At 50.4% G+C, this 16,791-nt stretch overlaps 1 protein-coding gene across 2 annotated transcripts; it reads right to left on the bottom strand.

The window, feature by feature from the left end:
- Positions 1 to 1,402: 1,402 nt before the first annotated feature.
- LOC117845644 (cysteine-rich receptor-like protein kinase 44) lies at positions 1,403 to 4,097 on the bottom strand. Of its 2 annotated transcripts, none has more exons than XM_034726705.2 (7): positions 3,518 to 4,097; positions 3,373 to 3,434; positions 3,194 to 3,290; positions 2,856 to 3,087; positions 2,481 to 2,721; positions 2,064 to 2,214; positions 1,403 to 1,943 (listed from the first exon to the last, which is right to left on the bottom strand). In XM_034726705.2, exons 1-7 carry the CDS (start codon positions 3,974 to 3,976, stop codon positions 1,602 to 1,604), a joined length of 1,584 nt encoding a protein of 527 aa, XP_034582596.1. In that variant the 5' UTR covers positions 3,977 to 4,097; the 3' UTR covers positions 1,403 to 1,601. The 2 variants fall into 2 exon arrangements, with proteins under 2 accessions (XP_034582596.1, XP_034582597.1); XM_034726706.2 differs by having other exon boundaries at positions 1,403 to 1,940; positions 3,518 to 4,092.
- Between the last annotated feature and the right edge of the window lie 12,694 nt (positions 4,098 to 16,791).

The following is a 16,791-nucleotide window of genomic DNA, read 5'->3' on the forward strand; positions in this document are numbered from 1 at the left end:
CCATGAGTACCCTGCGGCGAATGGAAGGGAGCCGCCAGCACTGTAGCTTGTACAGTGTGGCCGTGCATGGGTACTTGCAGCGGGTTGCGTGAGGAGCGCGGTCATCCTTCTCCCTGCCAGGCCTGCGGCGCATTTATGACGAGGCCGTCGAGGGGGACCCATGGAATCGTTGCCTTGTCTGCCGGGTCCGCATCCGAGGGGGATGTCCGTCCTGGGGGCCCCAGCGAGTCCGACCCCTGTGCTCGGGGTCGGACGAGGCGGAACCTTGCGGCGGGAGGTCGGGCGCTCCCGACCCCAGGATCACGGTCGGGCGAAGCGGAGCCTCGCGGCGGGAGGTCGGGCGCTCCCGACCCCGGGACCGCAGTCGGGCGAGGCGGAGCCTCGTGGCGGGAGGTCGGACGCTCCCGACCCCGGGACCGTGGTCGGGCGAGGCGGAGCCTCGTGGCGGGAGGTCGGACGCTCCTGACCTCGGGACCGCGGTCGGGCGGGAGGAGCTTTGATTATGCTGGGTGGACCTGGGCCTTCGTGTTTGTTCTTTAAGCGGTATTTAGGAGATCGTTAAGATTTTCCCCCGACACTACTACATCTCCATCTACACCATCTCCCCCTCCTCATGTCTCCGCCCCGCCGGCGCATGCCCGCCGCCACCCCTTCTTCCCTTCCTCGCGCCGTCTCCCTCTCCTCTGGCGAGCTTCTCCGGCGCGCGCCCTTCCTCCGTGCGGGCTCCTCCCCATCCGACGCCTCCTCCTCCGTGCGGGCTCCTCCCCGTCCGACGCCTCCTCCTCCGCACGGGCTCCTCCCCATCCGGCGCCTCCTCCTCGCGTGGCCTCGGCGGCGTCCCCCGCCGGCGCACGCCTACCGCCGTCCCTCCTCGTCCCCTCCTCCATGTCGTCTCCCTCTCCTCCGGTGAGCTTCTCCGGCGCGGATCTGTGCGCCCCTCCGGTCTCCTTCGCGAGGCACAAGCTGCCGCCGCCGGCAGGGCCGCGGATCCGACCGCTCCGCCTCCCAAGGAAGACGAACTTGGTCGCCCGCAGCTCCTCCTCGCCCGCCGTCGCCCCTACTCACCCGCCTCCCCTCCCTGGCCGCCCGCCGCCCCTCCTTGGCTGCCGTCCCCCAAATCTCCCCCTCCAGCCGGCATCCAAGGTTGAAGAAACTATTCCAAAAGCTAGTTGCCAAACAGTGTTAGCTTTCCGAAAGCTAGCTTTCGGAAAGCCACCCTTCTAGGGAGCAAAAGTCAAAAGCTAACTTTCTTGAAAGCTTGGAAAGCTAAAGCTCAAACAAACAGGGCTACTCTAGGAACGGCGCCTTCCAATTCCTATATAAGGAAATATTCCGTTTCAGACCCGTATACTTCGGAAGGTTAGGCATGCGAACGGCCGACCGCATACTGCATTGAATGCCATAGAGATGCACCAGACTTGGCCACTATATAGCATTACACAATGAACAAGTAAAACTGATGCTCTGCTATTGTTTCTTTCTTTCTTTTTTGGACCCAACTGCTCTTCTCTATTCTATGTAGTTCACTAGTTCATGCAACTTGGCTAATGCAATCATAGAAGTACCAAAACTATAGATAAGCATGCATGGAGCAACCTATCTCAAGGGGTCATGCTAGCTCCTCTATCACCGGTGTACATCGGGCTCTCCATGGCATAGCCAGGTCGTCGTGGGAATGGCACCGTAGATTTCCGAGGTCTCATCATTCGCGTGACTTCCAGCATGTCCGGCCGGCGCTCGGGCTTCTCTTGGATGCACATCAGGGCCACCTGAACACATCTCCTCATCTCCCTCTGCTGTGACAGCACCCTCCGCCTCGTCGGAAGGGAGAGGCACTTGGGCACAGCCCTGCTGCAGAAAGAGATGCCGTGTAGTGATTCAGGCACAAAACCCTTCAGCCTCTGCACCAGTTTGGCTCTGTACGGTGTCCTATTAAAGGCCTGCTGGGCGAACAAGATACACGCATATCATGTTTAGTTTCACAAAAACATTCTTCATGTCAGCATTCCACCATATCTTTGCAATTTGTTTCGAGAGTCACATATATACAGTATTTTAATTACCCATGTGAGTAGATCTCGGTAATAAGTTTCTTGAAGTGACCTAGTCCATCTTTTCCCACTTATAATTTCAAGTACCATGACGCCGAAGCTATACACGTCGGTCTTTACCGAGAAGGTACCTTGTTTCATATACTCTGGAGCAATAAATCCACTAAAAGATAAAAGAAGATTGTGTCAATGTCTTGAGATTGTACGATTCAGTTGAAAAACAAAAGTCAATGCTAGATGGCATTCATAACAATAACAATACCCTTAACATATTAGAACTGAGGAGTCCAGTAATCCAATGAATATATTCAGATCTATTATCCATATGTTATAAATTTTTCTCCTTTTGCATTCTCTAAATTGAGATATCTAGCAAGCAAGGTAAAAAACTCATAGTGTTATTTAAAATGGAGAAATGATTGGTCTTACACTGAGCCCACAACACAGGCCGCGGTATCCTGAATCATTCCTGGACATAAAACTTTGGCCACGTCAAAATTGGATATATTCGGATTCATATCTGAATCTAGGAGAATGTTGCTTGGCTTCAAATCTCTGTGAATAACTCGCAGCCTGGAATGATTGTGCAGATAAGCTGCACCCTGTGCTATCCCTTCGATTATGCGAAAGCGTGTAGGCCAGTCAACTATAAACCCTGCTCTCATACGCACTGTATGATCCAAGCGAAGATAACTGATCATCAGTTTGAGGACACAGCAAGCAACTTATATTAGGTGATCAAAACAAAGAACAAGAAGTTTTTGTATTCATATAAAGGTTGTATTAGTTGTCAGATTAACTTGCCAAAGATGACGTCCTCAAGACTCCCATTATGCATGGATTCATACACCAAAATCCTCTCGCTTCTTTCCGCACAAAACCCCATGAGTTTCACTATGTTCTTGTGCTGAAGCTTTTGGAGAATCAAAACTTCGTTTTTGAACAGCTCATATTGACTCATACTTGGTGGTAACTGTTGCCCCTCAATGGAAATTGAAAGCCTTTTTATGGTGACATCATTGCCATTTAGTTGACCCTGAAGATGTAAAAACATGCACCACACATGCTCGATTGATTATAATATCACTCTCATGGTGACTCTAGAAAACCATAAGAAAAAGCAAAAGGGAAATTAAGTATACCTTGTACAAAGTGCCTAAGGAGCCTTGTTCCATTTTGTTTTCAAACGAGAAGGCATTTGTTGCATTCATCAACTGAGAAATACTTAAATTCTGAACCCTGCAACTCAAGGGTTGAAAACATCGAAATATGCTGGAGAGAGAGGGAGAGAGAGAGAGAGGGAGAGGAGGGAGAGAGAGACCTGTCATCGTCCTGAGGATCTTGGCTGTTGGCAAGGGGCCTTACAACATCCTCTGCAGCACCCTGAAAATTGCACAATTTGAATTGTATAGAATTGCCTGATAAGCAAGCTGATAAAGAAGAAAATCCAGATAGTTGCTTATTACCTCGCCGGAGCTCGGCGCACGAGCGGCGGCGCTGTCCATAACTTGCACGAGGAGGCGGGTGCTGTCGAGGTGGCTGATGATGGGGAACAGCTGCAGGAAGAAGGCGATCCTGCTCTGCACGTCGCGGAGGCTCGCCGCCCGAGACCCGCCGGTGAAGAGCCCGCGGACGTAGCCGCCGCGCCTGCACGACTCGACGACGGCGCACGCCCGCCGGAGCGTCCCGTGCAGCTCCATGAGCGGGGCGCTCGTCTCCGGCCGCCGCATGATGCCCATACCAGGCTGCTCCTCAAGGCTCCGCAGCAGGTCTCCGATTCGCTCCACCTGCTCCGCCAGCTCCCGGCAGGTCTTCCTGTTCCGCCTCGCCGTCGCCGCCACCCGGACGATCGTCGTGATCAGCACGAAGGCGTCGACGCCGGTGAGCTGCGCGACGCTGGAAACTTTCTCCAGGCCGTCCCACATCGCCGATGAGCTGTGCGATCGTGTAAACAGTGCGTGGTGTTGTTGTGTTTTGTACGTGCAAAGGAATACTGCATAGATGATGTATGTCTTCAGTTGACTATATGATCAAATCGTGATTGGTCTTCTTTGAATGACTTTGTCTTTTCGGATCAAGTCTGCAGGTTCTTACTGATCAACTGACTGAACTGTGGGAACAAATTGTCTTTAGTGGATTTGGATATGTAAAAATATGAAATTTTAAAGTGTTTTTTGTTATAAGGATAAGAACACTACACTAGTTAAATGTAAGCTCATAGAAAAATATTAATTGGATGTTGCTTTCCTGCCAAGTAATTCCTAGTATTTAATCCACCAGTTTGGACCAAAGAAGAAAATTTCACGGTAGCAACCCTCCTTAGGATAATCTTGAAAGTAACTGAGAACAATGATAAACCCAATACGGGCCATTTCATCAGCTTAGCCAGATAGGATCTTATCCTATTCTATTCTTGATGATTGAAGTTGGGGTCAACTGTGATCACGGTAGCAACACTTCATAGCGCTTGATTGGATGGCCCAAACCAGTAGACTTGAATCTGATCTAAAGTCTAAACTACAAAAATTATTTTATTGAAACGGTTCTCATCGAAATAAATATTTGCCATCCACCACTGTGCTTACTACTCCCTCCGTCCCAGAAGGAATGCAACCCTCGTTTCCCGAGAAGCCAACCAATTTTAAATTTGATCAAATTTATATAAAACTAACATTTGTGGTACAAAATAAATATTAATAGATTAATCATGTAATATATTTTCATACTAAATTTATTTGGAGATGTGAATGTTAGTACTTTGCTTTATAAATTTGGTCAAACTTTAAATTGTTTAACTTCTCGAGAAGCGAGAGTTACATTCTTTTGGGACGGAGGGAGTAATTATTAGGAAAGGTGCAATTTTCTCCTCCTTGAAACCTTGAATGGCCCAATGGGATATTACTGCTTACTATAAATCAACTGTTATCAAAAGCAATATTACTATAATATTAATTAATTTGTTACAATTCTAAAGCTTATATTTGAATTTTCTAGAATAAAAGAATATAAAACTGAAAAATATGTGCGGGTGTTGTGTGGCTGTGCGAAAGCACAAGTATTATTACTATGGTATTTGTCTTCAGCTAGTGCGGTTGCATCCTACAGTGAAATATGTGCTGAAAGAACAATATCACTAGTTCAGCAGCATGAAATTAAAAGCACAAATAATGGTCACTTTCTACAGTTTTGACCACTGATATATAAAAACGGCAACGTTGTGATAATTGACGTATAAGTTCATTGAATTGCTTGCTTTTTCTAAGATGTGGCTGTCAGATTAAGTCTGCAGGTTTTTGTTAAGCGCAGCAGCGACTGACCAAACCATGGGAGCACATTCCAACTTGTTTCGACATAACTGAACTGAACTTGACGCGTGGAGGATGCTTCAGCGACAACCTTAGAAGTTCAAATCTTGCTACCCTATGGTGATGAAAGGAACAAAGGCTAACATTTAATTATCAAAAAAGTGGCACATTTTAATGTCAAGTAACACATAACACAAGCTGCACCGGAGAAGGGTGAGGTTGAGCACTGGGACTCAGTAGGGGCAAATCATTGGTTGTCTTTTAAAGTAAATTACTCTAAAAAATTAAAGTAAATTGAAAGAATGGATGAAAAAGTGTTTAGTTACGAAGATAGGAGAACACTACACTAGTTAATTAGTATAGATATTTGTTATCAGAAAAATAATATTCCCTCCATCTCAAATTATAAGTCATTCCAAGAATCTTGGAGAGTCAAAGTATCTCAAGTTTGACCAAAATTATAGAGAAAATTATAAAAATTTATGACATCAAATAGGTATGCTATGAAAATATAATTGATGAAGAATCTAATGATACTTAGATGGCATCATAAATATTATTATATTATCATATAAATTTGGTCAAACTTGAGATACTTTGACTCTCCAAGATTCTTGGAATGATTTATAATTTGGGATGGGAATTAGTAATAAACTAATTAGAACACTACACTAGTTAGTATATATAGCTACTTGCTACCCTATAGATATTTTCATTTGAAGACACATGGTGTATTTTCATGTCCATAGATGGCACTGTCGCAGGTCGCTCTACCTGTCAGGTCTGGAAGCAAATTAATTAAAGGAAAGTTATTGGTAAGTAGGCGGCTGTAATCAAGTATAATTTGAACAGCATCCTCTCAGCTGCTGTGTAATAAGTTCTAGTGCATAAGAGAGACAGAAGAAAATCTTTTTCCCAGGTGTGGATCATCAGTGATTCTGCTGCGGTTCAACCTTATTCTTGGATCATATCACTACTGGAAACTGAGCATTGGTCCTAGCCTTTAGTACCGGTTCATATGTGAGTATTAGTACCGGGCCTAACGGCTAGTTCCCTAGGAGACCCTGTGACCCCTTTAGTACCGGTTGGTAGCTCCAACCGGTACTAAAGATCACCCATTAGTACTGGGTGGAGCCTCCACCCGGTACTCATGTGCCTGAGACCCTTTAGTACCAGGTGGAGGCTCCAACCGGTGCTAATGGGTGACTGTCGATGTGGAATCTGGCCGACAGGTAAATATACGTAGTTTGCCACGCGTTAGATGGGATGTGGCCTAGCACACAATGACTCAGGATTTATACTAGTTCGGGCAACGGACCCTACGTCCAGTCGGGGGTCAGCCAGTCGATTGTATTCTTGAGCCCAGGTGCTCAAAGTTTGCAGTGGGGGTACAAACGAGCGAAGAGTGGAGAAGGTGGTGTTCGAGTCCCGGTCGTGCTCTGGTCCGAGTGGAGGAGAGTGACAGGGGCTCAAACATGAGCTAAGTGTTGGAGAGAGTCAGAGAGTCTTCGATCCCTCCTAAGAGAGAGAGAGAGAGAGCACACCTTTTATAGTTCAAGGGGACGGCCTTACAAATTAGAGAGAGAGAGAGAGAAAAGGTGCACGGGCACTGCCTAATCTTGTTAGTGCCCACATCGTCGAGTACGGGATGGCCATCACCCTCCATCCCTGTTCATCTCGTCCGGTCGCTTCGTCGTGATGGGTAGGTAGTATAGTGTCTGCCTAACATGGCAGGGTGGCACTGTGTGTTGCATGCGCAGGGTGTGGTGAGGTACAGTCCTCTGTATGGCAGTTGACCTAAGCATCTTCCCTTATCCACTCCACCTGCTCCTCAGGCCCATACCGAGCGGGCATCCCCGGTCGGTCCCGACCGTGTCGGTCGAGAGGGAGCAATATGCGCCGGTCCAATCAGAGGTACATCCCCGGCCAGGGGAACTTGGTTGGAGTCGGATTGTATCCCTGGCCCCGACCAGGCCTCTTGGTCGAGGCGCCAACCAGGCCTCCTGGTCGAGGGTGCCGGTCGGGGGCCGAATCGTGGTCATGGCCTGGCATTGCGTATCTGCCCCGACCCAGGTGCGCATTGTGAAAAGGTGAGTGTGGCGGAACCACCTCGGATTAGCTTGATTAAGCAAGGTTAAGCCGCCTAACATGCGACACTCTTGCCTAAACCGAGCTAACACGAAGTGCCGTCGGATTTCATCCAATTTAACCACTTAAACAGGATCGAGCTTAGCAAACCCACACGAAGGTGAGTGGTTACAGAGAATACAACAAGTCCACTGAGTTGAACAAGTTTTACCCATTTTAGTTCAACCATAAAGTCCAACATCAGAGTTTTACAAAATTCAAAAGAACAATAGAGAAAACACTAGCGGAAGACTTCGTCGGGGTCGGATGTCCTGGGCGAGGCCAGCCAGAACATCACTGAGTCCTCTCCTCGCCGTCCGAGGAGGGGTCCCACTCGACCGTCCAGCCTGGCGGGAGCTGGGGCGGCCAAGCACCAACCAGAGAGGGGTCGGACGCAGCAACTTCACCTGAAAACAGAAGCCACAACAAGGCTGAGCTACTAAGCTCAACAAGACTTAACCGATAGGAGTAAGGACTACTCCTCCTTCCAGACATGCAAGGCTTCTTGGCTGAGGGGTTTGTTTGCCAAAAGCACTAAGTAACCCTATTTCAGTTTTTAGCTCCGGTTCTATGTTCATTTACCATTCTAGGTTGTGCAACCTATTCTAAGCAATCATAGAGCCAACCCAGATGTGTAGATATAACAACAAACATTGCCATCATCAGATTCCTCATTTACTCATGGTGACATAGCGATCAAGCAATCTCAAACTGTGAGAGGCAGACGAATCGATTCGAGTTCTTTAACCATGCATGGTGAACCTAGCCTCACGACATCCGCGCACCCGGAGGTCGCTTCCTGTGTCGGCCTTCCCCATCAATCCCCTAACCCGTGTCGGGCCCATTTCCTTTGGTGCAAGGTTCCACAGACCCGGCCTCTGCCATTCTGTGACCACACATTGCCACCACGTGCGACAACTAGCAGGGGAAACTCCGTTCCAAGAACAATGGGGCGACCGCTCACGTCTAGGTTCAATCCGGTACTAGGCTTCCTCATCCCATACTAAGTATGAGGCTAGTACTTTCAAACACTTGATCACGAACACCACCACTGTCCGGCCTTAGCAAATTTCATAGACAGACGGGGCGACCATCCGACCACCAAAGAGTTACCCAAAACCCTGCCCCGTCCATCGTCCTTATAGTTATAACAGGAGAGTAAAACATGCAACTCCTATGACTCGCGAGTGACAGGAAATCACTCGGCTTTTACCGTTTTTCCTAGTTAAGCAATGCAGCTACTCGGTTCAACAGCTAGTGCTCAGATCACTGGGATAACTATGTTATGCATCTAGGGTTTCACACAACTCCTATATGTAAAATGCACAAGCATGTTACAGAAGGCATGCGCAAGTCTGGTAAAACACATAGGACTTTCATGCAACCGGGGCTTGCCTTCAAGCAAGAAGGACGGGAACTGCTCGACTTCGGGGGCAACTTCGGCTTCGGAGGGCAGGAGCTCGGCTACAGCTTCTTCTTCTGGCGCCGGGTGAAGCTCGTAGAATTCGTCGGCGAGGTGCAGCTCTACACGAATGCAATGCAAGGGTTAGTTAGACGGTTAGTTCAACAGCAACACTGGCTCGCCTGAGCCCAGAAACTCGCGACAAAGAGCAGGAGGTGATGGTGGTTCGAGAGCTAATGATGATCAAAGGTAAGGGTAGGAAGGAACTAGTGGTCTGATCCTTGAACTAGAGGATGTGAGAAACTAGGGGTCCTTAGACGCAAGCGCTGAAGGGTTCCCACGTTTTACACATACACCCTCGAGTTGAAGAAAAAGATCACAGCCAAGCCCTCGGGCGAGGCAGATAAGGGTCGGCGGAACAGACAGGGTCGGGCGAGACGGAACTGGGGTCGGGCGGGTAGGAGGGGTCGGGCGAGGCAGAGTGGGGTTGGCAACTCACCTTCTTCCTGAAAGGAAAGCTTGGGGTCGGGAAGAAGCGAACTTAGGCGGAGGGACTAAAGCTTCGAGCAAGGGCTAAGACTGGCGATGCTCCGGCGGCGGCGCTGCTTCTTGCGGATCACAAGAGAGCTTTTTTGCAGCACGGAGGAGCAAGCTGCTGGGTGACTTGGAGGAACTGAGAGGGAACTAGGAGAAGAACTTCTCAAGAACTGGGTGGATGGCGCTAGGAGCTTGAGCAGGGAGCTAGAGAAAGCTGAAGGCAACAAAGGCGGAGGGAACTCCGGCGATGGGGGCATTCCTTTTATAGCTGCTGGAGCAGAGGAACGGAAACGGCGCGGAGAGAGAGAAGGGGAGCGGCGCGAAGGCCGGGGAGGAGCAATGGAGTGCTCTGCCGGGGTGGCGATTGAGCAAACAGGGCGGTGCTGCAGAACTCCGGGGGTGACGCCAGCGATCATTGCGTTCTGCCGTCAGGGCGGCATATGAGCGGATAGACTGGTGGTTGAGATTTGGCGGAAAGCGGGCGTCGCCGTGCGGAAGAGGTGATAGAAGCGACCGGTTTAACGGCGCTAGAATCGAGGGCGCACAGGTGAGAAGACAGGCGGACGCGGGCGCGGGGGAGAGCGCGGAACAACAGATTGTCGGGCGGCTTCTGACAAAGCGGGGAAAGGAACTGTCGCGGCCGTGGTCGGGGTTGGCGGTGGAGGAATCGTCGTGTAGCGACGACCGGGCGGCGCAACTGTGGCTGAAAGGGACGGAAAAGATGGGCGACATCGGGCTCTGGGGCTGGGATCTGGTGGCGTGATGATGGGCGCGGGAGACGAGGTTCTGCAGAAAGGGGTGCAGAGGGCTTCCGCTGCTATTGGGGAAAGGGGGCACGGGAACCCACTCTGTTGCTTGCCTGAGACAAAACTGAGTGATGGCGTCGGAGAAGACGAGCCACGCGGCAGGGTGACTCTGGGGCGGCCATGCAACTCGAGTGCGGCTGTCGCGGAGGATCTGGAAAAGAATTCGCGGATCCACCGGTGTTGGATAGATCGGACGGGTGAGGAAGATCAGCAGGATCCGACGGTGGGCTGAGCTCGCCGGGGTCGGAAAAGGAGCAAGGCGGGAAGGGGTCGGTTCCAGGGGTCGGGACCGGCGGAAAACTGGGCACTTAGGTGCGGTCAAGCAAAACAGCTGACTAAGCTAAGGGCTGCGATCAAGACTAACTGGAAGGCTTAGGGGTCGGTCGTTACAGCCTACCCCTCTTAAAAAGAATCTCGTCCCGAGATTCAAAGATCAAAGGGTGTGCTGTCCTTACCTCCTTGATGGGACAGAAAACCTGGGAAATGCTTGTTCAGATATTCGTCCGTTTCCCATGTTGCTTCATCCTCGGTGTGGTTTCTCCAAAGGATCTTGTACATCTTTACCACTTGGCGTCGGGTGTGCCTTTCCTTTTGGTCAAGAACTCGATCTGGGTACTCGGCGTAGGTCAGGTCGGGTTCTACTTGAAGTTGTTCTTGCTCTAAGATCTCTGTTGGGACTCGGACACATTTCTTCAGTTGAGACACATGGAAAACATCATGTATGGCTGATAGCTGTTCTGGGAGTTGGATCCGGTAAGCAACGGATCCACATCTCTCCACAATCTCATAAGGGCCAACATAGCGGGGTGCTAACTTGCCTTTTATTCCAAACCGTTGCACTCCTTTGGTCGGGGAAACTCGAAGGTACACATGATCACCAAGGTCGAACTGCAGGGGCCTTCTCCGCTGATTGGAGTAACTCTTCTGTCGAGATTGGGCGGCCTTGAGATTTGCTTGAATTACCTTCACTTGCTCTTCGGCTTCCGCCACTAAGTCAGGGCCATAGACCTGTCTTTCTCCTGGTTGGGACCAGTTCAAGGGTGTCCTGCATCTCCGGCCGTACAGGGCCTCAAACGGTGCCATCTTCAAACTAGCCTGATAACTGTTATTGTAGGAGAATTCTGCTAAGGGCAGGCACTTGTCCCAGTTTCTATCATAGTGGATAACACAGGCTCTTAGCATGTCTTCAAGAATCTGGTTGACTCTCTCGGTTTGGCCATCGGTTTGGGGATGATACGTTGAGCTTCGGATGAGCTTGGTGCCCATAGATGCTTGTAATTGCTCCCAAAAACGGGCCACAAACTGAACTCCTCGATCAGAGATGATGGTCTTGGGTACACCATGTAAGAAAACTATATGGTCGAGGTACAACTCTGCGTATTGCTTGACTGTGTAGGTGGTACGAACAGGAAGGAAGTGTGCCGTCTTGGTCAGACGATCCACTATAACCCAGATGGAATCATACCGTTGAGTTGTAAGGGGTAATCCAACTATGAAATCCATGCTGATGTCTTCCCATTTCCAAGAGGGAATAGGCAGCGGCTGCAAGATTCCTGCTACCTTCAAATGACTGGCCTTGACACGTTGACAGGTGTCACATTCTGAAACATAACGAGCTATCTCTGGTTTCATTCCACTCCACCAAAAGGTTTGACGAAGATCATGGTACATCTTATTGCTGCCAGGATGGATTGAGAACTTGGAAAGATGAGCTTCATCTAGGATTTGCTTCCTCAACTCGGGGTCGGTGGGCACTACTAGTCGGTTTCCATAGTACACACCTCCCGTTTTGTCCTGACGGAATTGCTTATATCCTTCATCCTTTACTGAGATCTTACTGATGATCCATTTTATTTCTTCATCCTTAGCTTGTGTTGACCGAATTTGGTCCTCTAAAACTGAGTCAAGGATGATGTGACCCAGGGTTCCATGAGGAATAATCTCCAAACTTAGTTTTCCCATCTAGTGACACAGGGTTTTGGTGAAGGCTGTTGACAACAGGCAGTTGCAATGGGGTTTGCGACTGAGGGCATCGGCTACCACATTGGCCTTGCCAGGATGATAGTGCACTTCCAACTCATAATCCTTTATCAACTCCAGCCATCTTCTCTGACGCATGTTAAGGTCGGCTTGAGTGAAGATGTACTTGAGGCTCTTGTGGTCGGTGTAGATGTTGCAGTGAGCTCCCATTAGGTAGTGCCTCCATATCTTCAAGGCATGTATCACTGCTGCCAACTCAAGGTCATGTGTCGGGTAGTTTAGCTCATGAGGTCGTAACGCACGTGAGGCATAGGCAATGACTCGGCTGTCTTGCATAAGAACACATCCGAGTCCAGTACCAGAGGCGTCACAGTATACGTCATACGGCCTAGAGGGGTCGGGTTGAGCCAAAACTGGGGCGGTGGTCAGCAAGTGCTTCAGGGTCTTGAAGGCCTCTTCACACTTGGTGTCCCACACAAACTTGACCTCTTTCTTCAGCAACTCGGTCATCGGCTTAGCTATCTTGGAGAAATCTGGTATGAAACGCCGATAGTAACCTGCAAGTCCAAGAAAACTCCTGATCTGGTGTACTGAGGTAGGAGACTTCCATTCCATGACTTCTTGTACCTTGCTGGGATCCACGGCGATACCATCCTTAGAGATAGTGTGTCCCAGAAACTTGACACTATCTAACCAAAACTCACACTTGGAGAACTTGGCATAAAGCTGGTGATCTCTCAGCCGCTGGAGAACTATATGAAGATGGTCGGCATGCTCTTCCTCGTCCTTCGAGTACACTAGGATATCATCAATGAACACCACTACAAACTTATCCAGTTCGGGCATAAACACCGAGTTCATCAGGTACATGAAATAGGCGGGTGCATTGGTGAGTCCAAAGGACATGACTAGGTACTCGTACAGTCCATATCTGGTAGAGAAGGCTGTCTTGGGTATGTCGCAAGGTCGAATCTTTATTTGGTGATAACCAGAACGAAGATCGATCTTGGAGAACACTTTTGCTCCGGCTAACTGATCGAACAAGACATCAATACGTGGCAGTGGGTACTTGTTCTTGACTGTTACCGCATTGAGGGGTCGGTAATCCACACACATACGTAGACTGCCATCTTTCTTCTTCACAAACAGGGCGGGGCAACCCCAAGATGATGTACTGGGTCGAATGAAACCTTTTTCCAACAGATCATGCAACTGGGTCTTCAACACGGCTAACTCAGTGGGTGGCATCCGATAGGGTCTCTTAGAGATTGGGGCTGTGCCAGGAATCAACTCTATGGAAAACTCCACTTCTCTATCAGGTGGCATACCCGGCAAATCTTCTGGAAACACATCAGGGTACTCACAGACAACAGGGAGGTCTTCTAGACGGGCTCCCAAGAGAGGGTAAGCACAAGGAGTCGAAGACTCAGGATGGGTCAAGGATAGGGTAGAACTGCCATGAGAGGGCGAGCTGATGTAAAGAGATCGGGCTGATGTATCTAGAACAACATGATGTCGGTCCATCCAATCCATACCAAGGATGACATCTATGCCTTCTAGGTCAAGGATGATAAGGTTTTCCTTGAAGAGGGTGGGACCTAGCTGGAGAGGTACAAGAATAACGACCTGATCCGACGTTATCCTTCCTCCAGGAGTGGCGATCACATAGGGTTCCTTAGTGTGACCGACACTTAGCCCACATCTTTCCCTTGCCTTATCCCCGATAAAGCTATGAGAGGCTCCCGAATCAAACAACACAACAACAGCTTGATTTAAAACAAGGAAAGTACCCGTCATTACTGGCACACCTTCGGGGAGTTCGGTCAAGCTGGTGTAGTTGAGTCGGCCTTGTCGGACTTGTACCTTGGGCATTCTTCCTCTGGCTGCCATGGGGTTCTGACCTTGCTGCTGATTCTTGTTCCTGGGGCAGTCCTTTGCGAAGTGTCCTTCATTGTCGCAGGTAAAACACCGATTACTGGCTGCCGGGCGAGGTGGCGCTGGCAGGGTCGGCCGGGGCACTTGCGGCTGGAAGCCTGGAAAACGAGGCGTTGTTGCCGGTGGGGGTCGGGCGATCCATTTCCCTGACTGCTGGGGTCGGCCAGGGGCTTGTGGAGGGATCATCCGGAACCTTCGAGTCGGTGGACTCGAAAATGCCACAGAGGCCTTCCTCTTCTGGTCGGCCTTGAGAGCTTGCATGCAGTCCTCCTGAGAGATGGCCAGGTTGACCAACTCGTTGTAGGTGTCCACCCTGATGGGGTTCAGCCTTTCCCTGAGCTCCAAGCTTAGTCCTCGGCGGAACCTGTCCCGCTTCTTCTCGTTGGTGTCCGCATGATAGCCAGCATAACGGCATAGGTCATTGAAAGCTTGGGCGTAATGCAGCACATCCCGAGTTCCTTGGGTGAGGGCCAGAAACTCGTTGAGCTTGCGCTCCAGGAGACCTTCGGGAATGTGATGCGCCTTGAACGCCGTCTTGAACTCGTTCCAACTGACCACGTGGCCAGCAGGCAGCATGGCATGGTAGTGGTCCCACCAAAGCCGTGCGGAGCCACGCAGCTGCTGAGCTGCAAACCGCGCCTTGTTGTTGTCGGGGCATGGAGCGGTGAGGAGCTCGAACTTGGATTCGATCGTACGAACCCATGCATCAGCATCGAGTGGTTCTTGTGTCTTTTGGAACAGCAGGGGCTGTGTCCCCAGAAAGTCCTCATACCGCGCGACATGCGGCTGCTGCTGTGCTCTTCCACCCTGTGGCTGTTGCTGTTGTCCCTGCACCAGATGCCTTAGCAGCTCGGTTTGAGTTGCTAGGATTGCCTCCAACGGCGATGGGGGCGGGGGCGGGGGAAGATCCTGTCGCTGATTACTACCACTGGGCACAGATCCAGACCTAGTGCGGTGCGCCATCTATAAGAGTTAACGCCCCATTAATTTTATAACCTCAGGTGTACTCCAACAAATGGAACGTATGAATTAAATCCCTTAATGCGACTCTTGCCAATGGTGCATCACACGTCCTCATAGAGGAAGCACATTCCTCCCATTCTCGGCACAGGTAACCTCTATTTGACCTGGTACTCCACTTCAGGCAACACACGCCACATACAGACTCCTAGGATCTGATCCACTCAAACCAAGGGGTCGGACACGGTCCGTTCTTGAAAAAGGGTCGGACGAGGCGGAGACTACCTCAAAGGTCGGCGCACTCTGGCTCGCAAACTAGGGTCGGCCAACTGAACAGGCTCCCCGAAAACAGCATAGGGTTACGACGCAACTTACTCAACCCTAGCATCCACACCATACGAAAAGGATAAAACTATGCACCGGGTTGACTTTATACACAACGATGTTTCAACACAGGGAGTACTCAACTCAAGGCTAACCTATTACAGCTTTTCCAAAATCTAGGCTGCCGAGGAGTACAACAAAAAGAAAGAAGGTTCCCTGAGAACCCTTAAGCTACCCGTGGACACTATGAGTCGGAGAAGGGGCGCCATCTTCTTCTATGTCCATGCTGGACGCTCCCCCATCTTCCTCAGGGTCCTCCTGAGCTTCGAGCTGCATGTTGAGGGTGTGCATATCCTCGAGCTCGGCTTGGTGCTCCTCCAGGTGGGCATTGGCGACTGCTAGCTCCATTTCCACCTCCATCTTTTCCTCCGAGAGCTCTATCATGCCGTCCACGAGGTCGGCGACTTCTCCTTCTAGCTCGGAGATCCGATCTTGCATATCGTGGATCTGGATACCACGCTAGATCAACTGGTAGGTTTGGCCTACCATGTCCCTTCTTGCTGCCTGGAGGTAACCGTGGGTATCTGCAGCCGTACAGGCGAAGAGGGTCATGGCTCTTCCCTGGAGCTCTATCAACCTGTATAGGGCGGCCATGCACCGGACGTTGGTGGAGATGGTGACCATAGCGCAGGTGGTGGCCAACACCTCGATGTTCCCGACGCGGTCAAGCCAGGCCGGGTCCAGCCGACTCCTGATGGGGAAGAGACCGATCGGGTCCAGCGTGATCTCCACGGGGTGCAACTGACAGAACTGGGTGAGCAACTGAAGGGCGGCGGATTCCCATGTGTCTTCCGGAGCGAGACCATAGGCTATTATGCCCAGACAGGGCCAGTCGGGCCGTGCAAGTGGAGGTGGTACCAACGCTTGCACCTGGCACGTCTGAATGCCCTGTTCCATATATAACCGCCCGGCATACAAGGGCGGGGACTGATACCCAAACCACTTCAGCGTATCCCACAAAATCGCGGGAAACCCCTCGAAATGCAGGCACGTTGACTGGAAGGTACCGTCCGCTCCAAAAACAATATGTCCGGGAACAGCCATCTGGAGCCAAGAAAATCGAAACCACGAGAGATAGATCCAAGGATCAGGGGTCGGATAGAAAAGCAGACGGGTTTCACCGAGAGCAACTAAGAGAACTAGAAATCCTTAGATCAAAAGAACTCTTTCGGACAGGGTTGCTGCTGAGAAAAGGGACCGTACAACCTTTTTAGATATGACGCATGCACGGCCTACCTTACTCCTAACCAAAAACAACTGCCCAAACGTTGGGGTCTTACGCGGTCAGCGCCGGTGACAAGGCA

The sequence above is a fragment of the Setaria viridis genome, chromosome 2 (assembly GCF_005286985.2).
Source record: "Setaria viridis chromosome 2, Setaria_viridis_v4.0, whole genome shotgun sequence".
NCBI lineage: Eukaryota > Viridiplantae > Streptophyta > Magnoliopsida > Poales > Poaceae > Setaria > Setaria viridis.

Excerpts from the sequence above, each read along its gene's own strand:
- LOC117845644 (XM_034726705.2), bottom strand. The coding sequence starts at position 3,976 with ATGTGGGACGGCCTGGAGAAAGTTTCCAGCGTCGCGCAGCTCACCGGC. Across the intron at positions 2,722-2,855 it reads TCTTGAGGACGTCATCTTTG|TGCGTATGAGAGCAGGGTTT; the intron begins GCAAGTTAATCT and ends TGGATCATACAG. Across the intron at positions 1,944-2,063 it reads ACCGAGATCTACTCACATGG|CAGGCCTTTAATAGGACACC; the intron begins GTAATTAAAATA and ends TTGTTCGCCCAG.